The following is a 26,469-nucleotide window of genomic DNA, read 5'->3' on the forward strand; positions in this document are numbered from 1 at the left end:
GGAGAGAGAGAGGGTGAATGAGTGGAGTGGGAGAGAGTGAGAAGAGAGAGAAAGGTGGAGTGTGGAGTGTGTTTTGAGAGAGTGGAGTATTTCGAGATAGAGTTGGAGTGTTTTGAGAGAGAGATTGGGTGTTTTGAGAGAGAGAGAGTGGGAGTGTTTTAGGAGAGAGAGTGGAGTGTTTTGAGAGAGAGAGAGGGAGTGTTTTGAGAGAGAGAGGGAGGTTTAGAGAGAGAGTGCGAGTTTTGAGAGAGAGAGTGGGAGTGTTTTATGGAGAGTATTTAGAGAGAGAGTGGGAGTGTTTTGAGAGAGAGAGTGGAGTGTTTTGAGAGAGACGAGTTGGAGTGTTTTGAGAGAGAGAGTGGGAGTTTTTGGAGAGAGAGAGTGGGAGGATTTGAGAGAGAAGAGTGGGAGTGTTTGAGAGAGAGAGGGGGAGTTGTATTTAGAGAGAGAGATGGGAGTGTGTTTGAGAGAGAGAGTGGGAGTGTTTGAGAGAGAGAGTGGAGGGTTTTGAGAAGATGATGATTGGACGGTTGTTTTAGAAGAGAGTGGGAGTGTTTTGAGAGAGAGTGGGAGTGTGTTTGAGAGAGAGAGTGGGAGTGTTTTGAGAGGAGAGATTGGGAGTGTTTTGAGAGAGAGAGTGGGAGTGTTTTGAGAGAGAGAGAGTGGGAGTGTGTTTAGAGGACGAGAGTGGGAGTGTTTTGAGAGGAGGTGGAGATGAGAGAGAGTGGGAGTGTTTGAGAGAGAGATGGATGTTTTGAAGAGAGATGGAGGTTCGAGAAGAGATGGATGTTTTGAGAGAGAGAGTGGGAGTGTTTTGAGAGAGAGAGTGGAGTGTGTTTGAGAGAGAGAGTGGGAGTGTTTGAGAGAGAGTGGGAGTGTTTGAGAGCAGATGGGAGTGTTTTGAGAGGAGAGTGAGTGTTTGGAGAGGGAGTCGAGAGAGAGTGGGATTGTTTGAGAGAGGGGTTTTGAGAGAGATAGAGTGGGAGTGTTCGAGAAGAGTGGGATTGTTTTGAGAAGAGTGGAGATGTTGTATTGAAGAGAGAGAGTGGGAGTGTTTTGAGAAGAGAGAGTGGGAGTGTTTTGATGGATTGAGAGAGAGTGGGAGTGTTTTGAGAGAGAGAGGAGGAGTTTTGAGAGAGTGGAGGATGTCTTTGAGAGAGAGAGTAGTGTTTTGAGAGTGGAGGGAGTGTTTTGAGAGAAGAGTGGAGCTAGGTTTTGAGAGAGGATGAGTTGGAGAGAGAGTGGGAGTGTTTTGAGAGAGAGAGTGGGGAAGTGTTTTGACGAGAGATGGGAGTGTTCGAGAGATGAGTTGGAGTGGTTGAGAGAGAGTGGGAGTGTTTTGAGAGAGAGTGGAGGAGTGTTTTTGAAGAGAGAGGGAGTGTTTGAGAGAGAGTGTGGAGTGTTTTGAGAGAGAGAGTGGAGTGTTTTGAGAGAGAGAGTGGGTTTTGAGAGAGAGTGGGAGTGTTTTGAGGAAGTGGAGTTTTTGAGAGAGTGAGGCGTGTTTCAGTGTTTAAACCATGTGCAGTGAGTGAAGACTTGTTCTTTGTTGAGGATAGTAAGATAGACTCACACTCTCTCCACCTGAGAAGATGCCAGTATGACTCTGCTTGAAAGGTAAGAATCGTCTTTAACGATTTGACAGACACAAAAGGAGAGAGAGAGAGGGAGGGGGGGGGGGGTCTATAGGGAGAAAGAGAGAGAGATGCTGCAGAGTAAACTCTCCTGCTTCCCCCTCTCTTTTCTCCTCGTCTTTCTTTAATCTCCTCTCTCTGTTCTTTCATTTGTGAGGAATAAGGTGTAGCAGCCCGGAAGAGAGTGGACAGGAGAAGAAGTGAAAAGGAGAAAGGAGAGAAAGGGTGTTAGAGTTGTGTGTGTGTGTTGTATATAGCAGTGGCATTAGCATTAGCATGCATTACGATCGCTCCTCTTCCAAAACAATCTTTCAGCTGTCAGTCACTACAGTATCGAGACGGTCGACAGCTTAGAAACGGAGAGTTTTGTAGGTGCAAAATTAGCTTTTCCAAAATTCCCAGTTTTTTTTTTTTTTTTTTTAGAAATCAAGGATTTCTTACATATTCCCTCCTGAATTCTGGAATATTCTAACTGGAATTTCCGGAAATACAGGGAATTCTGAGAACATTACCGACCCTTGTGATGTTTAATGTAAAAAGAGTGTAACAGGGCTGAATGTGAAGCCTCAAGCCTGCCTGCATTCCCAGTAGATCCCCAGAACTTTTTCACCATGGCCCTCAAAAGAGAAATGCTGTTTTTCCTGGGACCCAAACTATATGAACAACATGCAACTATACGTACCATCGGTACATTTCATTGCCCTTATCCCTAAAACAAATGCAATACAGACAAATAACAATTCAATTAAATATAAATAGCTATTCATGTTTATTTCCCTCCATTAAAAACACTGTCTAGGTTGGAACTGTTGCTGTTAAAATATAATAAATAATTTTTTATTCTGACTGGAATAAACGGATTGATCACATCACACAGATGTAGCAGCAAAAAACAACACAAAGCTCTAATGAGAGGTGTGTGGCTGGTTGAAGCTTCAACAAGCAGGTCTATTCGGGCTCCGTTTGACAGTGCAACCCTGTACTTGTTTTTAAAGTAAAAAAAAGAAAAGTATGTCAGAGTTGAGAACCCTGACTCATAGATATGTGGTGCCAAACTGGACCAGAACATCTACTGGCTTTCTCAGCAGGCAGAGACCACTTCCTGTTGTAGATGAACAACCTAGAACTCTGTGTGTGTGTGTGTGTGTGTGTGTGTGTGTGTGTGTGTGTGTGTGTGTGTGTGTGTGTGTGTGTGTTGTGTGTGTGTGTGTGTTGTGTGTGTGTGTGTGTGTGTGTGTGTGTGTGTGTGTGTGTGTGTGTGTGTGTTTACCTCAAAAAGCATCTGGCTTCAATCAGTTTATCCCAGTTCAGAATAACATTTTTAAATTGTATTTTAACCTGCAATAGTTCCAACCTATATACTTGTATTCTCCATTCATTTCTACAGTAAGATGTACAGTAGGGCTGATCATGTACTGTTACTAAGGGTTGCACTATCAGTAGTTAGCTAGCTTGCTTTGGCTAACTTTAGCTAGCTAGCTATTAGCTGTGTACAAGGGGGATTGTTTGAATGCGAAACACATCTACTACTATGAGGGATAGTTTCGCTTATTTCTGCTGATCATCACCTGTTATAAAATGACAACAATGCCTTGCTAGCTGACTAACTTTTCCACTGTCAAAGCACTGTTTCCTGAAGCATTCTGCTCTGTTCTGAAAGAACTCCCTGGGTTTACTGTCATGCTCAGTGTTGCCAGGTACAGCTAACATTTCTAGCCCAATTACCTCTGAAAACCTGCACACAAGGCCTGAAAACCTGGTATATGGGCAAAAGTCTATATGGGTCAATCTAGTTASCTGACACAAGCACAGCTCTTATAAAAGTTAGGCAGTCAGAACTATAGTATTGTTTAAAATTGTAATTCAACTTTGCCATGGTTTTGCTGAGCTAGATGCAGGTGTCCTATAGTCCCTGAAAAGGCCACAATGAAACTGACATGAATTGTGTGAGAGTGATACATTCACGATAGAGCTGAGACCATGATCACAATTGATAACTCCCCATTTTGTTGCCATGATCAGTTCTAGAGTGTTAATGTTATACGGAAAAAGGGTGTCTCCATAATGACCAATATAAATAGCCTACCTACAGATGTGCTGCTACTTAACTACTCCTTGACACAGCTGCCTCTGTTACTCTCTCAACCAGTGCTCTCAACCCATACACCCCCTCCCCACCCTTCATTAATTATCTCTCTCACAACCTGCTCACTGTCTGATAGTCAGCAGCAGCAGGTTATAGTGAAATATATGTTCAACTCATCGCTGTATTTGGGTTAAGAAATGCTGGTAGAGCTCAGCTATCCAACCATCACACACACACACACTATCCAACCATCACACACACACACACTATCCAACCATCACACACACACACCACCACTATCCAACCACACACACACACACCACACTACATCCACACACACACACACAAGCCACACACACTATCCACACACTCACAACACACACACACACTATACCAACCATACCACACACACACACACTATTCCAACCACACACACACACACACTATCCAAACCACACACACCACAACTATCCAACCATCACCACACACACAACTATCCAACCACACACACACACACACACATCCAACACACACACACACACACCACTATCCAACCACACACACACACACACACTATCCAACCACACACCACACACACACTATCCAACCACACACACACAACACACTATCCAACCACACACACACACACCACTATCCAACCAAACACACACACACACACTATCCAACCACACACACACACTATCCAACCATCAACACACACACACTATCCAACCAACACCCACACACACACTATCCAACCCACACAACACACACCACACTATCCAACCACACACACACACACACCATCCACCATCACACACACACACCACACACCACCACCACACCTACAACACACACACACACACCACCAACAACCCACACACACACACACACTACACACACACACACACACACACCACCACATCCTACAAACACATCCACACACACACACTATCCAACCACACACACACCACACACTATCCAACCACACACACAAACACACTATCCAACCAACACACACCACACTATCACCCACACACCACACTACAATCCAACCACACACACACACTACCAACAACCCACACACACTATCCAACCACACACACACACACTATCCAACCACACACACACACTATCCAACCACACACACACACACACTATCCAACCACCACACACACACCACATCACAACCAACAACACCACACACCACTATCCAACCACACACACACACATCCAACCACACCACACACACTATACCAACCACACACACACACTATCCAACCACCACCACACACCACTATCCAACCACACACACACACTATCCAAACCACACACACAACCACATATCCAACCACACACACACACTATCAACCCACACACACACAACTATCCAACCACACACACCAACACTATCCAACCACACCCACACACCACTATCCAACCACAAACACACCACACTATCCAACCACACACACCACACTATCCACCACACCACACACACTATCCACACACACACACACACACTATCCAACCACACACACACACTATCCACCACACAACACACTATCCAACCACACACCACACACTATCCACCACACACACACACTATCCAACCATCACACACACACACTATCCAACCACACACACACACTATCCAACACACACACACACACACTATCCAACCACACACATCAACACACCAACTACACACCACTATCCAACCACACCACAATCCAACACACACACACACACACTATCCACACCACACACACACACACCAACACACACACACACACACACACACACACACACTTCAACCACACACACACACACTATCCACCACACACACACACTATCCAACCACACACACACACTATCACCACACACTATCACACACCTTCCAACCCACACACACACACACACCACACCACTATCCAACACACACACACACTCACCACACCACACCACCACACACACACACACTACTCAACCACACACACACACTATCCAACACACACACACACACACACTATCCACACTCAACCACACACCACTATCCAACTACCCACACCACACACACACTATCCAACCACACACTACACCCACACACATCACACACACTATCCAACCTACACACGCACACACCAATCACCACACCACACCATCCAATCCACACACACACACAACCACTATCCAACCACTCACACCACACTATCCACCACACACACACACACTATCCAACCACACACACACATACTATCCAACCACACACACACACACACTATCAACCACACACCACACACACACACACCACACACACACACCACACACACACACACACACACACACACACACACACACACACACACACACACACACACACACACATCACACACTACCAACCACCACACACACAACACACACTATCCAACCACACACACACAACACTATCCAACCACACACACACACACACACACACACACACACACACACACACACACACACACACACACACACACACACAACACACACAACCACACACACCACCACACACCACACACACACACACACACACACACACACCACACACACACACACACACACACACACACACACACAACACACACACACACACTATCCAACCAGTTAGGAGATGAACCAGGTATTGACTGTGAGGTCACTGCTCCTGTTTTGACTCTGTGTACCTTCTAATTACATAACGTTTTTACAGACCCGTTGCTATGGACACAGAAATTGAGCTCAGGTGGCATCCTGTTTCCATGATCATCCTTGAGATGTTTCTACAACTTGATTGGAGTCCACTTGTGGTAAATTCAATTGACTGGACATGATTTGGAAAGGCACACACGCTGTCTATATAAAGTCCCACAGTTGACAGTACATGTCAGAGCAAAAAACCAAGCCTGAGGTCAAAGGAAATTGTCTGTAGAGCTCCGAGACAGGAATGTGTCGAGGCACAGATTTGGGGAAGGTACCAAAAACATTTCCTGCAACATTGAAGGTCCCCAAAACACAGTGGCCTCCATCATTCTTAAATGAAAGAATTAGGAACCACCAAGAGTCTTCCTAGAGCTGGACCCCCGGCCAAACTGAGCAATCGGGAGAAAGGGGCCCGTTGCGTCTACAGAGGAGGAGTGACCAAGAACCCGATGGTCACTCTGACAGAGTTCCAGAGTTCCCTTTGTGGCGATGGGAGAACCTTCCAGAAGGACAACCATCTTACTGAGTGGCCAGATGGAAGCCACTCAGTAAGAGGCAACACGACAGCCCACTTGGAGTTTGCTAAATGGCACCTAAAGACTCTCAGACCACGAGAAAGCAAGATTCTCTGGTCTGATGAAACTCATGATTGAACCTTTGGCCTGAATGCCAAGCATCACGTCTGGAGGAAACAAGGCACCCCCCCTCATCACTAGACCAATACCATCCCTACGAAGAGCATGGTGGTGGCAGAGGCAATCAGCCGTAGGAATGTTTTCAGCTCCAGGGACTGGGAGACTAGTCAGGATTGAGGGAAAGATTAACGGAGCAAATTACAGAGAGATCCTTGATTAAATACATGTGTGTGTATCATAATCACCTTGTTTCTCCAAGTACATTTATAGAATGTGTACTTGGTGATATGGTGCTGCTAGTGATCGACAACATTTAGAGACAGAATACAGACAGAGTGTGGGTGGTGTCGTGGGGGTGTGGTGTGTGTTGTGGTGTGTGTGTGTGTGTGTGTGTGTGTGTGTGTGTGTGTGTGTGTGTGTGGTGTGGTTGTGTGTGTGTGTGCTATCAAATTTATTGGGCCGAATCCACTGTTGTGTGTGTGTGAGAAGCTATGATGCGTTGTGTTGAATGGTAGTAATGGACTGAAGGCCAGGCGTACCGTGATGTTGTTTCTCTCTTAGTGACCAATCATCAGTCAGGTGACTCTGATTGTAGAGGACAGTGATTTAATCAGCCTGACCACCACATTCCATGTTTATTTCCAGGCTGGTGTGTGTGTCAGTAATGATAGAGGGAGATTCCTTACATCCTGTATATGTATGGTAGTCTGTGCTGCTCCCCGGCGTAAGTCTTTTTCTTATTTTTAAAATCACACCTTTATTTAACTAGGCAAGTCAGTTAAGAACAAATTATTTTTTACAATGACGGCCTATCCTGGCCTATGGGACTKCCAATCACGGCCGGTTGTGATACAGCCTGGATTCGAACCAGGGTGTCTGTAGTGACGCCTCTAGCGCTGAGATGCAGTGCCTCAGACAGCTGCGTTCCACACGTACTGGGAATGACAGGTGTGCATTAAGGGCTTTGTGTGTGTTAGTCTATTGAAAAAGTCTGCGCTGCAGACTGGCAGTCCACACACATTCGATAGGGTGTGTTTGTGTGTGTGTGTCCATGCGTGCGTGCGTTTGGTGTGTGTGCTAATTTTAACCCAGTGTAAGAATGTCCTTTTGAGGCATCCATACCTCAGCCAAATACGTTTGTGAAAATGTGTCTACTCTCAGTAGTTCCAACACTGTAATGGTGTAGCGTCAGTACCAGAAGCGGCCAACAGATGGGGCTGTTGCTGTCTCTGGCCTTATAATGTAACATTTAAAGGGGGAATTTAAACCTGGGGGATTCTGGGCTTGTTTTCATCATGTCTGAGGTATTTCWAGGACAATGAGTTGTATTTGACACATAATTGCCCAGGAGAAAGGCAGGTCAGGGATTCGCTGGATGATAGACCCTATGACGGCTTCCTGACGTATGTGGGGCGGCAGGTAGCCTAGTGGTTAGAGTGGAGGGGCGGCAGGTAGCCTAGTGGTTAGAGTGGAGGGGCGGCAGGTAGCCTAGTGGTTAGAACTTTGGGCCAGTAACCGAAAAGTTGCTAGATTGAATCCCAGAGCTGACAAGGTAAAAAAAATCTGTCGTTCTTCCCCTGAACAAGGCAGTTAACCCTCTGTTCCCCTGAACAAGGCAGTTAACCCACTGTTCCCCTGAACAAGGCAGTTAACCCTCTGTTCCCCTGAACAAGGCAGTTAACCCACTGTTCCCCTGAACAAGGCAGTTAACCCACTGTTCCCCTGAACAAGGCAGTTAACCCACTGTTCCCCTTGAACAAGGCAGTTAACCACTGTTTCCCTGAACAAGGCAGTTAACCCACTGTTCCCTTGAACAAGGCAGTTACCCACTGTTCCCTGACAAGGCAGTTTAACCCACTGTTCCCTGAACAAGGCAAGTTAACCCACTGTTCCCTGAACAAGGCAGTTAACCCACTGTTCCTGAACAAGGCAGTTACCCACTGTTCCCCTGAACAAGGCAGTTAACCCACTGTTCCCTGAACAAGGCAGTTACCACTGTTCCCCTGAACAAGCAGTTAACCCACGTTTTCCTGAACAAGGCAGTTAACCCCTGTTCCCTGAAAGGCAAGTTAACCCACTGTTCCCCTGAACAAGGCAGTTAACCACTGTTCCCCTGAACAAGGCAGTTAACCCTGTTCCCCTGAACAAGGCAGTTAACCCACTGTTCCCCTGACAAGGCAGTTAACCCACTGTTCCCTGAACAAGGCAGTTAACCCTGTTCCTGAAAGGCAGTTAACCCACTGTTCCCTGAACAGGCAGTTAACCCACTGTTCCCTGAACAAGGCAGTTAACCCACTGTTCCCTGAACAAGGCAGTTAACCCACCTGTTTCCCTGAACAAGGCAGTTAACCCACTGTTCCCTGAACAAGGCAGTTAACCCACTGTTCCCCTGAACAAGGCAGTTAACCCACTGTTCCCTGACAAGGCAGTTAACCCATGTTCCTGAACAGGCAGTTAACCCACTGTTTCCCCTGAACAAGGCAGTTAACCACTGTTCCCTGAACAGGCAGTTAACCACTGTTCCCTGAACAAGGCAGTTACCCACTTGTTCCCCTGGACAAGGCAGTTAACCACTGTTCCCCTGGACAAGGCAGTTAACCCACTGTTCCCCTGAACAAGGCAGTTTAACCACTGTTCCCTGAACCAGGCAGTTAACCACTGTTCCCCTGAACAAGGCAGTTAACCCACTGTTCCCCTGACAAGGCAGTTAACCCACTGTTCCCTGACAAGGCAGTTAACCCACTGTTCCCCTGAACAAGGCAGTTAACCCACTGTTCCCCTGAACAAGGCAGTTAACCCCACTGTTCCCCTGAACAAGGCAGTTAATCCCACTGTTCCCCTGAACAAGGCAGTTAACCCACTGTTCCCTGACAGGCAGTTAACCACTGTTCCCTGAACAAGGCAGTTAACCCACTGTTCCCCTGAACAAGGCAGTTAACCCACTGTTCCCTGGACAAGGCAGTTAACCCACTGTTCCCCGGACAAGGAGTTAACACTGTTCCCTGAAAGGCAGTTAACCACTGTTCCCTGAACAAGGCAGTTAACCCACTGTTCCCCTGAACAAGGCAGTTAACCCACTGTTCCCTGAACAAGGCAGTTAACCCACTGTTCCCCTGAACAGGCAGTTAACCCACTGTTCCTGAACAGGCAGTTAACCCACTGTTCCCTGACAAGGCAGTTAACCCACTGTTCCCCTGAACAAGGCAGTTAACCACTGTTCCCTGAACAAGGCAGTTACCCACTGTTCCCCTGAACAAGGCAGTTAACCACTTGTTCCCTGAACAAGGCAGTTAACCCACTGTTCCCCTGAACAAGGCAGTTAACCCACTGTTCCCCTGAACAAGGCAGTTAACCCACTGTTCCCCTGAAGCAAGGCAGTTAACCCACTGTTCCCTGAACAAGGCAGTTAACCCACTGTTCCCTGAACAAGGAGTTAACCCACTGTTCCCCTGAACAAGGCAGTTAACCCACTGTTCCCCTGAACAAGGCAGTTAACCACTGTTTCCCCTGAACAAGGCAGTTAACCCACTGTTCCCCTGACAAGGCGTTAACCACTGTCCCTGAACAAGGCAGTTAACCCACTGTTCCCTGAACAGGCAGTTAACCACTGTCCCCTGAACAAGGCAGTTAACCCACTGTTCCCCTGAACAGGCAGTTAACCCACTGTTCCCTGAACAAGGCAGTTAACCACTGTTCCCCTGAACAAGGCAGTTAACCCACTGTTCCTGAACAGGCAGTTAAGCACTGTTCCGAACAAGGCAGTTCACCACTGTTCCCCTGAACAAGGCAGTTAACCCACTGTTCCCTGAACAAGGCAGTTAACCCACTGTTCCCCTGAACAAGGCAGTTAACCCACTGTTCCCTGAACAAGGCAGTTAACCACTGTTCCCTGAACAGGCAGTTAACCCACTGTTCCCCTGAACAAGGCAGTTACCCACTGTTCCGTAACAAGGCAGTTAACCCACTGTTCCCCTGGAACAAGGCAGTTAACCCACTGTTCCCTGAACAAGGCAGTTAACCCACTGTTCCCTGACAAGGCAGTTAACCACTGTTCCCTGAACAAGGCAGTTAACCACTGTTCCCCTGAACAAGGCAGTTACCCCACCTGTTCCCCTGAACAAGGCAGTTAACCCACTGTTCCCCTGACAAGGAGTTACCCACTGTTCCCCTGGACAAGGCAGTTAACCCACTGTTCCCTGAACAAGGCAGTTCCCACTGTTCCCCTGAACAAGGCAGTTAACCCACTGTTCCCTGAACAAGGCAGTTAACCACTGTTCCCTGAACAGGCAGTTAACCCACTGTCCTGCACAGGCAGTTACCCACTGTTCCCCTGAACAAGGCAGTTAACCACTGTTCCCTGAACAAGGCAGTTAACCCACTGTTCCCCTGAACAAGGCAGTTAACCCACTGTTCCCCTGAAAAGGCAGTTAACCCACTGTTCCCTGAACAAGGCAGTTACCCACTGTTCCCCTGAACAAGGCAGTTAACCCACTGTTCCCCTGAACAAGGCAGTTAACCCACTGTTCCCGCTGAACAAGGCAGTTAACCCACTGTTCCCTGAACAAGGCAGTTAACCCTGTTCCCCTGAACAAGGCAGTTAACCCACTGTCCCCTGAACAAGGCAGTTAACCCACTGTTCCCCTGAACAAGGCAGTTAACCCCACTGTTCCCCTGAACAAGGCAGTTAACCCACTGTTCCCTCGAACAAGGCAGTTAACCCACTGTTCCCCTGAACAAGGCAGTTAACCCACTGTTCCCTGACAAGCAGTTAACCCACTGTTCCCCTGAACAGGCAGTTAAAACCCACTGTTCCCCTGAACAAGGCAGTTAACCCACTGTTCCCCTGAAACAGGCAGTTAACCCACTGTTCCCCTGAACAAGGCAGTTAACCCACTGTTCCCTGACAAGGCAGTTAACCCACTGTTCCCTGAACAAGGCAGTTAACCACTGTCCCTGACAAGGCAGTTAACCCACTGTTCCGCTGAACAAGCAGTTAACCCCTGTCCCACTGAACAGGCAGTTAACCCACTTCCCCTGAACAAGGCAGTTAACCCACTGTTCCCCTGAACAAGGCAGTTAACCCACTGTTCCCCTGAACAAGGCAGTTACCCCTGTTCCCCTGAACAAGGGCAGTTAACCCACTGTTCCCCTGAACAAGGCAGTTTAACCACTGTTCCCTGAACAAGGCAGTTAACCCACTGTTCCCCTGAACAAGGCAGTTAACCCACTGTTCCCTGAACAAGGCAGTTACCCACTGTTCCCCTGAAAAGGCAGTTAACCCACTGTTCCCCTGACAAGGCAGTTAACCCACTGTTCCCTGACAAGGCAGTTAACCCACTGTTCCCTGACCAAGGCAGTTACCCACTGTTCCCTGAACAAGGCAGTTAACCCACTGTTCCCCTGAACAAGGCAGTTAACCCACTGTTCCCCTGAACAAGGCAGTTCCCACTGTTCCCCTGACAAGGCAGTTACCCACTGTTCCCCTGCAAGGCAGTTAACCCACTGTTCCCCTGAACAAGGCAGTTAACCCACTGTTCCCCTGAACAAGGCAGTTAACCCATGTTCCCCTGAACAAGGCAGTTAACCCACTGTTCCCCTGACAAGGCAGTTAACCCCTGTTCCCCTGAAAAGGCAGTTCCCACTGTTCCCCTGAACAAGCAGTTAACCCCTGTTCCCTGAACAAGGCGTTAACCCATGTTCCCTGAAAAGGCCGTTAACCCACTGTTCCCCTGAACAAGGCAGTTAACCCACTGTTCCCTGAACAAGGCAGTTAACCCACTGTTCCCCTGAACAAGGCAGTTAACCCACTGTTCCCCTGAACAAGGCAGTTAACCCACTGTTCCCTGAACAAGGCAGTTAACCCACTGTTCCCCTGAACAAGGCAGTTAACCCACTGTTCCCTGAAAAGGCAGTTAACCCCAGTTCCCCTGAACAAGGCAGTTAACCCACTGTTCCCCTGAACAGGCAGTTAACCCACTGTTCCCCTGAACAAGGCAGTTAACCCACTGTTCCCTGAACAAGGCAGTTAACCACTGTTCCCTGAACAAGGCAGTTAACCCACTGTTCCCCTGAACAAGGCAGTTAACCCACTGTTCCCCTGAACAAGGCAGTTAACACTGTTCCCTGACACAAGGCAGTTAACCACTGTTCCCCTGAACAAGGCAGTTAACCCACTGTTCCCCTGAACAGGCAGTTAACCCACTGTTCCCTGACAAGGCAGTTAACCCACTGTTCCCTGACAAGGCAGTTTAACCCACTGTTCCCCTGAACAAGGCAGTTAACCCATGTTCCTGACAAGGCAGTTAACCCACTGTTCCCTGAACAGGCAGTTAACCCATGTTCCCTGACAAGGCAGTTAACCCATGTTCCCTGAACAAGGCAGTTAACCCACTGTTCCCCTGAACAAGGCAGTTAACCCACTGTTCCCTGAACAAGGCAGTTAACCACTGTTCCCCTGAACAAGGCAGTTAACCCACTGTTCCCCTGAACAAGGCAGTTAACCCACCTGTTCCCCTGAACAAGGCAGTTAACCCACTGTTCCCCTGAACAAGGCAGTTAACCCACTGTTCCCCTGAACAAGGCAGTTAACCCACTGTTCCCTGAACAAGGCAGTTAACCCACTGTTCCCCTGAACAAGGCAGTTAACCCACTGTTCCCCTGAACAAGGCAGTTAACCCCACTGTTCCCCTGAACAAGGCAGTTAACCCACTGTTCCCCTGAAAAGGCAGTTAACCCACTGTTCCCTGAACAAGGCAGTTAACCCACTGTTCCCCTGAACAAGGCAGTTAACCCACTGTTTCCCCTGAACAAGGCAGTTAACCACTGTTCCCTGAACAAGGCAGTTAACCCACTGTTCCCTGAAACAAGGCAGTTACCCACTGTTCCCTGAACAAGGCAGTTAACCCACTGTTCCCCTGAACAAGGCAGTTAACCCACTGTTCCCCTGAACAAGGCATTAACCCACTGTTCCCCTGAACGAAGACAGTTAACACTGTTCCCCTGAACAAGGCAGTTAACCCACTGTTCCCCTGAACAAGGCAGTTAACCCACTGTTCCCCTGAACAAGGCAGTTAACCCACTGTTCCCCTGAACAAGGCGTTAACCCACTGTTCCCCTGAACAAGGGCAGTTAACCCACTGTTCCCCTGAACAAGGCAGTTAACCCACTGTTCCCCTGAACAAGGCAGTTAACCCACTGTTCCTGAACAGGCAGTTAACCCACTTGTTCCCCTGACAAGCGCAGTAACCCTGCGGCAGAGGACAATACGGTGCCTAGCTACATTATTCTGCAAGCCACTGAAACCCATATTGTGTATTTCTGTCTAATATAATACTGTTACAGTGGGGGGAAATCAAATTCATTTTTTTTGTTCCCAGGCTAGCGGTAATTGTTTAGCTAGCTAACTGAAGAGCTGAAAATCAGGAGGCTGTATTTATATTCTATACCATTAAGCAAACTAAACCAAATTGTAAATGTGTACTGTTTTGCTTACTTGTAATGGCATGTTTCAATATTTTTCACTCCAARCCTGTTCCTGGAGAGTTATCATCCTGTAGGTTTTCACTTCAACCCTGTACCTGGAGAGKMARCKTCCTGTAGGTTTTCACTCCAACCCTGTTCCTGGAGAGCTARCKTCCTGTAGGTTTTCACTCCAACCCTGTTCCTGGAGAGCTACCATTATGTAGGTTTTCACTCCAACCCTGTTCCTGGAGAGTTATCATCCTGTAGGTTTTCACTCCAACCCTGTTCCTGGAGAGCTACCCTCCTGTAGGTTTTTACTCCATCCTTAATATAGCACACCTGATTCTAAAAGCTGAACCAGGTTAGTTACAACTGGGGTTAGAGCAAAAACCTAAAGGAGGGTAGCTCTCCAGGAACAAGGTTGGAGAGCCCTGGTGTAAAGTTACAGGACGGTAGCTCTCTAGGAACAGGGTTGGAGAGCCCTGGTGTAAACCTACAGGATGGTAGCTCTCCAGGAACAGGGTTGGAGAGCCCTGGTGTAAACCTACAGGAGGGTAGCTCTCCAGGAACAGGATTGGAGAGCCCTGGTCTAATGCTTTTTAAATTGTATAACTGCCTTAATTTTGCCGGACCCCAGGAAGAGTAGCTGCTGCCTTGGCAGGAACTAATGGGGATCCATAATAAACCCCAGGAAGAGTAGCTGCTGCCTTGGTAGGAACTAATGGGGATCCATAATAAACACCAGGAAGAGTAGCTGCTGCCTTGGCAGGAACTAATGGGGCTCCGTAATAAACCCAAGGAAGAGTAGCTGCTGCCTTGGCAGGAACTAATGGGGATCCATAATAAACCCCAGGAAGAGTAGCTGCTGCCTTGGCAGGAACTAATGGGGATCCATAATAAACCCCAGGAAGAGTAGCTGCTGCTTTGGCAGGAACTAATGGGGATCCGTAATAAACCTTATTATTATTACCTTATAAAGACAGGTGATCAGTCAACTGTGGGACCTTATAAAGACAGGTGATTAGTCAACTGTGGGACCTTATAAAGACAGGTGATCAGTCAACTGTGGGACCTTATAAAGACAGGTGATCAGTCAACTGTGGGACCTTATAAAGACAGGTGATCAGTCAACTGGGGCCTCTTAATAAAGAACAGGTGATCAGTCAACTGTGGGACCTTATAAAGACAGGTGATCAGTCAACTGTGGGACCTTATATCCAGTGCATTCAGAAAGTATTCAGATTCCTTGAACTTTTCCAATTTTTTTTATGTTCTTATTATTTAATGGATTAAATTGTTTTTATCCCCTCCTCAATCAACGCACAATAGCCCATAATTTCAAAGCAAAACATTTTTTTCTAAACTTTTGCAAATTTATAAAAAAACAACAACTGAATAATCACATTTACATAAGTGTTTAGACCCTTTACTCAGTACTTTGATGAAGCACCTTTGTCAGCGATTACAGCCTCGAGTCTTCTTGGGTATGACGCTACAAGATTGGCACACATGTATTTGGGGAGTTTATCCCATTCTTCTCTGCAGATCCTCTCAAGCTTTGTCAGGTTGGATGGGGAGCATTGCTGCACAGCTATTTTCAGGTCTCTCCAGAGATGTTTGATCGGGTTCAAGTTAAGGCTCTGGCTGGGCCACTTAAGGACATTCAGAGATTTGTCCTGAAGCCACTCCTGCATTGTCTAGGCTGTGTGCTTAGGGTCGTTGTCCTTGTTGGAAGGTGAACCTTCACCCCAGTCTGAGTTCCTGAGCGCTCTGGAGCAGGTTTTCATCAAGGATCTCTCTGTACTTTGGGCCATTCATATTTCCCTCGATCCTGACTAGTCTCCCAGTCCCTGCCGCTGAAAAACATCCCCACAGCATGATGCTGCCCCACCATTCTTCAACGTCCTGTCTCGGAGCTCTGGGGACATTTCCTTTAACCTCATGGGTTGATTTTCAAGGCAGTTATTCAATTTAAAAAGCATTACAATACTTTCATAACAGATTTCACAACACATTAAGTGTGTGTCCACTACCACATGACATGCACTGTCAACTGTGGGACTTCAAATAGACAGGTGTGTGTTTTTCCAAATCATGTCCAATCAATTGAATTMWCCACAGGTGGACTCCAATCAAGTTGTAGAAACATCTCAAGGATGATCAATGGAAACAGGYTGCACCTGAGCTTAATTTCTAGTCTCATAGCAAAGGGTCTGAATACTTATGTAAATAAGGTATTTATGTATGATATAGGTATAGGTATGATTACTATACGTAAGGTATTTCAGTTTTTTATTTTTAATATATTTGCCGAAAATGCTTTGTCATTATGGGGTATTGTGTGTAGATTGGTGAGSATTAAAAAAATGTAATCCACTTTAAAACAAGGCTGTAACGTGACAAAATGTGGTAAAAGTCAAGGGGTCTGAATAGTTTCCGAAGGCTCTGTATGTCCATATAAAACACATAAGTAATATACAGATATTATTGAATATTTATTTTCCGTTTGGGATTTAGAGGAGAAATGAGAAATGACACCTCAATCTCTCTCATACACAACAATACATTTACTGTCTACAATACAATACATTTACTGTCTACAATACAATACATTTACTGTCTACAATACAATACATTTGCTGTCCCGTATATAGCTCAGTTGGAAGAGCATGGCTCTTGCAATGCCAGTGTTGTGGGTTTGATTCCCATGGTGGGTGGACCAGTACCAAAAGTATGATTGTGTGTACTTACTACTGTAAATTGCTCTGGATAGGAGCATCTGCTCAATAATGTAAAATGTAAGCTCAACCAAATCCCTCATCTCAAAGTACTGTCTGTAAAACCTCCCCCAGCCAATTGACTTTGACAGATCATGTCTTTGTGTTTAGAGAATCTGCAGAGACAAGAATGAGGTGGTTGTGTCATTACTGTTCTAGTCTTGATTTTATAACTTTCAGTGCCCCTTACTGGTGTCTGGCCCACAATCTTGTTGTGCTCCAGAACCGCAAGGTGTGTCTGTTCCCTCATGGTTGTGTACCCAAAATGCATTGGGGTATTTTCCAGTAGGGCACTGTGGAATGACTCCAAACTGAAATTTTACAAAGAGAAAAAGGTTAAAAGAGAAGAGGGGTAGACTAAATTGATGACACGGTCTGGAAGGTACTCTGTGGTACTCAGACTACCTCTAACCTCCTGTAAACCCCATAACACAAACCATACAAACACTACCCAATTCATGTTTATGCCACGCTTAATGTAAATAGAGCTATCTCAGCTGTCAGCTTGTAAATATGTTTTTGCCAGCTTACCTTCACCTTGTACAGAGTTAGGGGTTGAAAGCGCATGATGGTGGAATAAGATTCTGTACCACCGACAACAAAATACACAACAATACACATTTCAACCACCCCGCTAATTGTATTGCTCTCTATTAGACTGGCTAGCATAGCATACCTAACATGGACATTTCACTAGCGTCACTAAATTGGCAACAAGATTGCTAGCCAGCTGAGACTGGCTGAGAACTAACTTACCAACCGTTGAGGATTTATACACATTCATCATTGCTACCAACCCACAGAYAGTGAGTTAGCTGTATCGTAGAACGGTGAAAGATAAGACATTTTCACGATTGTTTTTAATTAGCACAGCCAGGCACAGAACACCACACACATGATGACAAACAGTGAAAAACAAACAAACAAAAGACATTCAGAGATTACTCTTTGTTGATCGTTTGAAGTAAACAATGCCATTATTCAAGTTTGTATTTATCGTCATTAGCCGTTTCATGCTAGCTAGCCGCTGCTTCTTCTTGAGGTTGATAAAACCATGTGTCAGGACCCGGTAACGAACTCGGGTCTCCGGTGTGAGAAACAGTCACTTAGCAAACTGAGCCGCTAATTGTCGGCAGAACCCAGAAGATGAGGCAGACACAGCAGTACTTGAGACGGTGTTTTAATAAAGTAAAAAGGAAAGTTCTTCAGGCAAAAATATAAATCCACAACGTCAAAAGTAATTCCAAGAGAAAAAGGTAATCCTCCAAGTAAAAAGGTAAATCCACAAGGTGGTAGGTACAGCAGGAAAAAGCCTCAAAAGATAATCAAAAATAAATAAACGAGAACAAAAACAGAGTACCACAAGAGAGTCCTACTGGAGCAACAAATGTTCACGGCATGGCTAGGGCTGGGTGCTAACATTCAAACACACAGCAAAGAACTGAGGAAAACTAAGGGTTTAAATACATTCAAGTGAAACGAGGCACAGGTGCAAATAATAACTGGAAACAAGGGAAAACAAAAGGGTCAAAAAAGCACAATGGGGACATCTAGTGGCCAAAACCGGAACAATCCTGGCCAAATCCTGACACCCTGGAGATGAAGGGTACCGTTCTCGTCTTTTTCTTTACCAATCACCGCGAAACTCCGGATAGTCGGTTCAAGAGAAGTTAGCTCTTCTTGGGTGGGATTATTAAGCGTAAAACACCACCTTTTAGGATCGCAACCGTTTTTTTGGGTAGCCATGTTGCTAGGGACGCTGAGTCATTAGTTACCGGGGAGGAGCCACCCATTCTCATGGGTGATCTGACGAAGTTGATATGGGTAACCTATATTAAACCGGTGAAAAATTATACCTAGCGGACGGTATCAGCATTCGCTATGAATGCCAAACTTTTTGGATCGCTATGAGCAGACGAATACACAGGAAGTCAAAACTTCCCGACTCTACCAGTAAAATTAAACGTGATAGTTCTAGCTTGTGGTTTGGATAATGTTGACGTTTATGATAAAAACGTAACGTTGTTCACATTGTAACGACTATATGCCGTTGCAGAGCCAGGGTGAAATTCCCCTTTAAAGTGTGAGTAGCTCTTACTCTCACACACCGTTAATGACCTTTATAGAAAAAGCGTGTGTGGTCTATAAGACATCAGTAATTACCTGTACCATGTTGACCATATGTAAGGCCGGCCTTCTTCAGGATAATCCTAGTTAAGAGATTATAGAGAGAGAAGGAGTGGGTAGATGGACAGAGAGAAAGAGAGAGGTGAAGGGAGAAAGACAAGGAAGGACCACACCATACAGTCTCAGAGATCGGTTTCTGTAAGAATCCACTACATGAGATAGATCTGTACTCTCTCTACCAGCGTTTCTCTATGGTCATTCCACCGTGGAGGGTCACTGACATACAACTCTTTGAGAATCTACCGTTGTAGGGAAGACTTGGAGAAGCCCAGCCTCTTCAGACCAGACTTGATGAGAACACACTGTTTGGAAAGAGTGGATGACGGATTACGTGGACTGTTAGAACAATTCATCGCACAGGAGAGCCAGGGAGAGGGAGAGAGGGAGAGACAAAGTCTGAGAAGATGATAGCATACGTGGACTGTCTGTCCACCGAGCAGGTGGGGGGAGGAGGCGTGGGGGCTCAATGCTGGAAGGGGGGCTTCAGCGAGGATGAGGATGAGCTGCTTCCGGCCTGCTCGAAAGATTTTCAAAAGATGCTCTCCCTGCAGCCCAAGAGCGAGGGCAGTCTGAGACGTCGGCTGCTCACCTCCAAGATCCACCAGCAACGAGATGGACCGTGGGTGTCCAGGCCCCTCGCTCGGGGACAACCGGACAACAAGGGCCTCCAGGGGCCACTACACAGACAGGATTACCCCTACCCTGGCCCCAGCCCCCCAGGCCTGGTGCTCCACCATCGAGCAGGCTACTCCTCCAGGGGCTCCCAGCAGCACACGCACGGCCACTCCCTGACCCAGCTACGGAAGACCAGCTACTCTCCCCCCACTCCCGACCATCATCCTGGGTACAGATTCCCCCCACCACCTCTTTCTCCTCCAGGAGCAGCCAGCTACAGTCACACTGGACCCTCAGGCTACCCAAACCCCAGCCCCTCAGGATACCCAAACCCCAGCCCTTCAGGCTACCCAGACCCCAGCCCTTCAGGATACCCAAACCCCAGCCCCTCAGGATACCCAAACCCTGGACCCCCAGGATACCCAAACTCTGGACTCCAAGGCTACCCTAATCGTGGATCTGCTGGGTACCCCAACTCTAACCCAGGACACTGTAACCCAGCCTACAACACCACCCCCAGCAGCAGCCTTAACCCAGGACACTGTAACCCAGCCTACAAAACCAACCCCAGCAGCAGCCCTAACCTAGGATGCCACAACACTGCCCAAGGACACAGCAACACTGGATATCCTTCCCCAAGACTGGGATACGGCCCTACCTCCCTCCCAGGACCAGGCTACAGCTCCACCTCGGGGTTTACTCCCCAGTCCCAGCCCAGCCTCCCCACTCCTCCACGCAAGCAGAGAAAGAGGTTCTCTGCCTTTAACCTGCTCCGACGGCGCAGCTACAACATCAGCCAGATCCCCCTCTCACACACACCCCTCTTACACACACCCCTCTTACACACACCCCAACGCCAAGACTGGAGAGGTAGGCAGCAGTATTCACTTTTCACTTTTGTTTTAGACTCTGTTGTTTAAAAAAGATATATATATTTTTACCGTAAAGTAGGAACTGATGAACTGAACTTCAGGAATATTTTGGGAAACTCACCCTTACACTGTAAAATGAAAATCTGGTTCCACAGACTTTTAAAATGTACTTAACTCTTCGGTCCAGGTGTTACCTGAACAACAAAAAAATTGCTTTGCCCAAACTTAGTTCCAACTTGAGAAAATTTTGTCAACTTAAAATTATGTGTTTGCTCAAACTGTCTAAAAGAAAAGTCTGTGGAAATATTTACACAAACAGTGCTTTTAAAATACAATGTTTTCAACTTACATATCAGCAAACATTGCAATACTTGATTACATTGAACGTGTTGATTTATACAGTAGGTTATACTCAACTGGGATATGAACTCACAACCTCTTGGCTCACAGCATARCACCACGTCTGTAACAATCCCTGAGATCAACTGTATTGTTTCACATTGCACGGTAAATCTCAGTTCTGTTAAAAGCACACTCAAGAAAAACTGTTTTATTTTTCATTGTAACATCAAAACAGAGTAGTATGCTTATACGGAAAAAACGAAAATAAGCAAATTAAAACAACGATGAGAGAATTGTCAGATTAATTTAAAATTGACACAGACACGTAGCAGAAAGAGTTGAATGCTGTGAACCAAGAYGTTGTGAGTTCAAATCTCTGGTGAGAAGATCTTGAATATAATATTTTAATAATTGCAGAATGTAGTTAAATTTGTAAATTGAAAACATTGTACTGTATTTTAAAAGTACTTTATGTGTGTAAATAGCTCCACAGCCTTTTTTAAGTTCAAATTCCCAAATAATAATTTCTAGTTGAATTAACATATGACTCAAGTTGAGCAAACACATTATTTTAAATTGAGTGAATGTTTGCCTACGTTTTCTCAAGTTAAACCTAAATTCGGGCCAACTATTTTTAGTTCAGGTAACACTTGGACTGAAAAGTTGAGTAAACCAAAAAAAAAAGCTGTGGAACCAGTTACTTAATGATAGTTGAAACAACTACATTTAATTTTTTACAGTGTACCTGGTAAGCATTCTTGGAATGGGAGAGTCCAGATTAGCTTTGACCCAGCCGTACCCTGGTTGGCCTTCTCTGTCTGTTCTCCTGTCTCCCTGTCTGTCTGTGGCTTCCCTGTCTCCGTGTCTGTCTCGCTGCTGTCTCCCTGTCTGTCTGTCTCTCCCTCTCTGTCTGTCTGTCTGTCTGTCTGTCTGTCTGTCTGTCTGTCTGTCTGGTCTGTCTGTCTGTCTGTCTGTCTGTCTGTCTGTCTGTCGTGTTTCTCTTCTCTCTCTCGCGTGTCTGTCTGTTTCTCTTCTATCTTCTTCCAATTCAATTTCAAAGGGGCTTTATTGTCATGGGAAACATATGTTAACCATTGCCAAAGCAAGTGAAGTAGTTATATAACAAATTATATTATTAAACAATTTAAAATAAATATTACACTCACAGAAGTCCAAAAGAATAATGACATTTCAAATGTCATATTATGTATGTATACAGTGTTGTAACAATGTGTAAAACTCTCTCTCTCTACCATCTCTGTCTCTCTCTCTCTATCTCAAATCAAAATCAAATCAAGTTTATTTTATATAGCCCTTCGTACATCAGCTAATATCTCGAGTGCTGTACAGACACCCAGCCTAAACCCCAAACAGCAAGCAATGCAGGTGTAGAAGCATCTCTGTCTCTTTCTCTCTCTTTCTCTCTCTCTCTATTACTATCTCTGTCTCCTCTATCTACCATCTCTGTCTCTCTCTGTGTTCTCCTCTATCTATCCTACCATCTCTGTCTCTCTCTGTCTCTCTCTCTATCTACCATCTCTGTCTCTCTCTGTTCTCTCTCTCTATCTACCATCTCTGCTCTCTCTGTCTCTCTCTCTATCTACCACTGTCTCTCTCTCTCTATCTACCATCTCTGTCTCTCTCAATTCAAGGGCTTTATTGCATGGAAACGTGTTAACATTGCCAAAGCCAAGTATGAAGTAGATAATATACAAAAGTGAATATAAACAATAAAAATGAACAGTAAACATTACACATACAGAAGTTTCAAAACAATAAAACCATTACAAATGTCATATTATGTAATATACAGTGTTGAACAATGTACAAATGGTTTAAAGTACACAAGGGAAAATAAATAAGCAAAAACTATAACTCTCTCTCTCTCTCTATCTACCATCTCTGTCTCCTCTCTCTCTCTATCTACCATCTCTGTCTCTTTCCATCCTCTCTCTATCTACCATCTCTGTCTCTGTCCTCTCTCTCTCTCTATCTACCATCTCTGTCTCTGTCTCTCTCTCTCTCTATCTACCATCTCTGTCCTCTCTTCTCTCCTCTTACATCTCTGTCTCTCTCTCTGCTCTATCTACCATCTCTGTCTCTTTCACTCTCTCTCTATCTACCATCTCTGTCTCTGTCTCCTCTTCTCATATCTACCCATTCTCTGTCTCTGTCTCTCTCTCTCTCTATCTACATCGCTGGTCTCTCTCTCTCTTCATCTACCAGCCTGTCTCTTTCGATCCCTCACCATCTGTCTCTCTCTCTCTCTTCTATCTTTTCTCTCTCCTAGCTTACCATCTCTGTTCCTCTCTCTCTATCTACCATCTCTGTCTCTGTACTCTAATATCCAGGGGGGGGGTGTTCTCCCGCAGAGTCTTCTTCTCTCCTCCTATTTCCCTTCCACTTTATATATGTATCAAGGCAGGAGTATGGCTAATCTAGATTAGCACGGCTACAGAGGGGGAAGAGGTAGGAGGTACAGCAGGGCTGCTTAATCTAGATTAAGATGTAGGATGATGTCACAGAGGTTTGATCCTTCACACAGACACTCCTCTTTTGGTTGTTTGTGTTGAGGTATAAAAGGCCGGAAAACATTCATTATTTTATTGTGTAACGCAGTCTAACGTAGTGTGTGTGTCTGGGGATATATGTTGTGTGGTGTTGTGTGTGTGTGTGTGTGTGTGTGTTGTGTGTGTGTGTGTGTGGTGTGTGGGTGTGTGTTGTGTGTGTGTGTGTGTGTGTGTGGTGTGGTGTGTGTGTGTGTGTGTTTGTGTGTGTGTGTGTGTGGCCAATACAGTACTGAAACATGCATGACTCACTGGGACTGGTCCATACACACACACACACACACACCACACACACACACACACACACACAACACACACACCACACAACACACACACACACACAACCACACACACACACACACACACACACACACACACACAGAGCAGTGGTTAACTTCAGAATTCTTTTTGACAGAATTTCTCGGAACCCTTTTTTTTGGGGGGGGGGCCTGAATATCGGCGATCCCACCCCACCACAATTCAAATGACACATACCTTAAAATCTGTGCATTTATAATTCCACGTCACCAAATAACCTTCAATTTCATATTATATTTTCATCTCTCCTATCAAAATGAAGAAGAACCAATACTATATCAAATTAAATTATATATATATTTTTTAAATTGTTTGTATATTGTCCCATAACATAATTTGTACTCTTAATGTTTGGTTCCCTAAAAAAAAACATAAAACATTTTGGTATTTTTTAACGCTAGGGGTGACGACCCCCGACTTTGAATAACACATGCTGCAGAGAATTAAGTGTTCACAGGCAGCAGTGGGTCCATAACGGCGAGAGCGGTAAACATGTCTAATTCTGGTAGGTAGGTTTAGTGAGAAACAGGCTTTAGTTTCCAACAGCTACTGTCACTCAGATATACATAAGTCTTGCTTAGCTAACGGCCTGTTACTGTTTTTGCCAGCCACCAGTTACAGGCATTTAGTGATTTTAGCTAGCATTGCTAATTCGAATGCTTTAATAACCATGATGCTACGGATGCTAACTCCTATGGTTCTAATAACGATGAGGATAGTAATGCTAATTCAAATGGATGTTGATAACGATGACGCTACAGATTTGTATTTGTATTTATTAAGGATCCCATGACTCTTCTTGTGGTCCTGCAAAATTAAAGTCAGTTTATACAATTTTAAAAACAAATTTAAAAAACACCAGGGCCAACACACTCTCAAATGTGATTTTTGCCACATATTTATTAAACATAAGAATGAGTGTGAGTTTTTGTCAAACCGGCTCGTGGGAAGTGACAAAGAGCTTTATAGGACCAGGCACAAATAATAATATAATAATAATCAATAATTTAGCTCTTTATTTAGCCATCTTACATATAAAACCTTATTTGTTCATCGAAAATTGTGAATAATCACCACAGGTTAATGAGAAGGGTGTGCTTGAAAGGATGCACATAACTCTGCACTGTTGGGTTGTATTGTATCGTATTGTATCAGTCTTAAATCATTTTCCACACACATTCTGTGCCTGTATTTAGTTTTCATGCTAGTGAGAGCCGAACATCCACTCTCACATAGGTACGTGGTTGCAAAGGGCATCAGTGTCTTAACAGCTGATTTGCCAAGGCAGGATACTCTGAGCGCAGCCCATCCAGACATCTGGCAGTGGCTTATCATTTCAGACGTTTTGATTCAGGCTCTCTTGTTCAGATATCAGTAGGTGACAATAATAGATGATGTTACTGATGCTAACTCCTATGCCACTAATAATGAGGATGTATTACTGATGCTAACTTCCTATGCACTAATAATGAGGAGCTACTGATGCTAACTCCTATTGCACTAATAATGAGGATACGTACGATGCTAACTCCTATGGCACTAATAATGAGGATGTACTGATGCTAACTCTATTGCACTAATAATGATGATGTACTGATGCTAACTCCTATGGCCATAATAATGAGGATGTACTGATGCTAACTCCTATGCACTAATAATGATAGCTACTGATGCTAACTCCTATGCACTAATAATGAGGATGCTACTGATGCTAACTCCTATGCACTAATAATGATGAGCTACTCGATGCTAACTCCTATGGCACTAATAATGAGGATGCTACTGATGCTAACTCCTATGGCACTAATAATGAATGAGCTACTGATGCTAACTCCTATGGCACTAATAATGAGGATGTACTGATGCTAACTCCTATTGCACTAATAATGATGACGTCTGATGCTAACTCCTATGCACTAATAATGAGGATGCTACTATGTGTAACTCCATATTGCATAATAATGATGACTTACTGATGCTAACTCCTATGGCACTAATAATGAGGATGCTACTGATGCTAATCCTATTGCACTAATAATGATGATTCTACTGATGCTAACTCCTATGGCACTAATAATGAGGATGCTACTGATGCTAACTCCTATGCACTAATAATGATGACGCTACTGATGCTAACTCCTATGCACTAATAATGAGGATGCTAACTGATGCTAACTCCTATTGCACTAATAATGAGGATGCTACTGATGCTAACTCCTATGCACTAATAATGAGGATGCTACTGATGCTAACTCCT

At 45.3% G+C, this 26,469-nt stretch overlaps 1 protein-coding gene across 1 annotated transcript in view; it reads left to right on the forward strand.

Annotated features, from left to right (window-relative positions):
• The first annotated feature begins 19,902 nt into the window (after positions 1–19,902).
• LOC112072132 (NHS-like protein 1) overlaps positions 19,903–26,469 on the forward strand; it is a 49,541-nt gene continuing 42,974 nt past the window's right edge. The window contains 1 exon segment of the mRNA XM_070439667.1: positions 19,903–20,983. Within this exon segment, the coding sequence (XP_070295768.1) occupies positions 19,903–20,983 (1,081 nt within the window).

Source organism: Salvelinus sp. IW2-2015, unplaced genomic scaffold (assembly GCF_002910315.2).
Source record: "Salvelinus sp. IW2-2015 unplaced genomic scaffold, ASM291031v2 Un_scaffold1830, whole genome shotgun sequence".
Taxonomy (NCBI): domain Eukaryota; kingdom Metazoa; phylum Chordata; class Actinopteri; order Salmoniformes; family Salmonidae; genus Salvelinus; species Salvelinus sp. IW2-2015.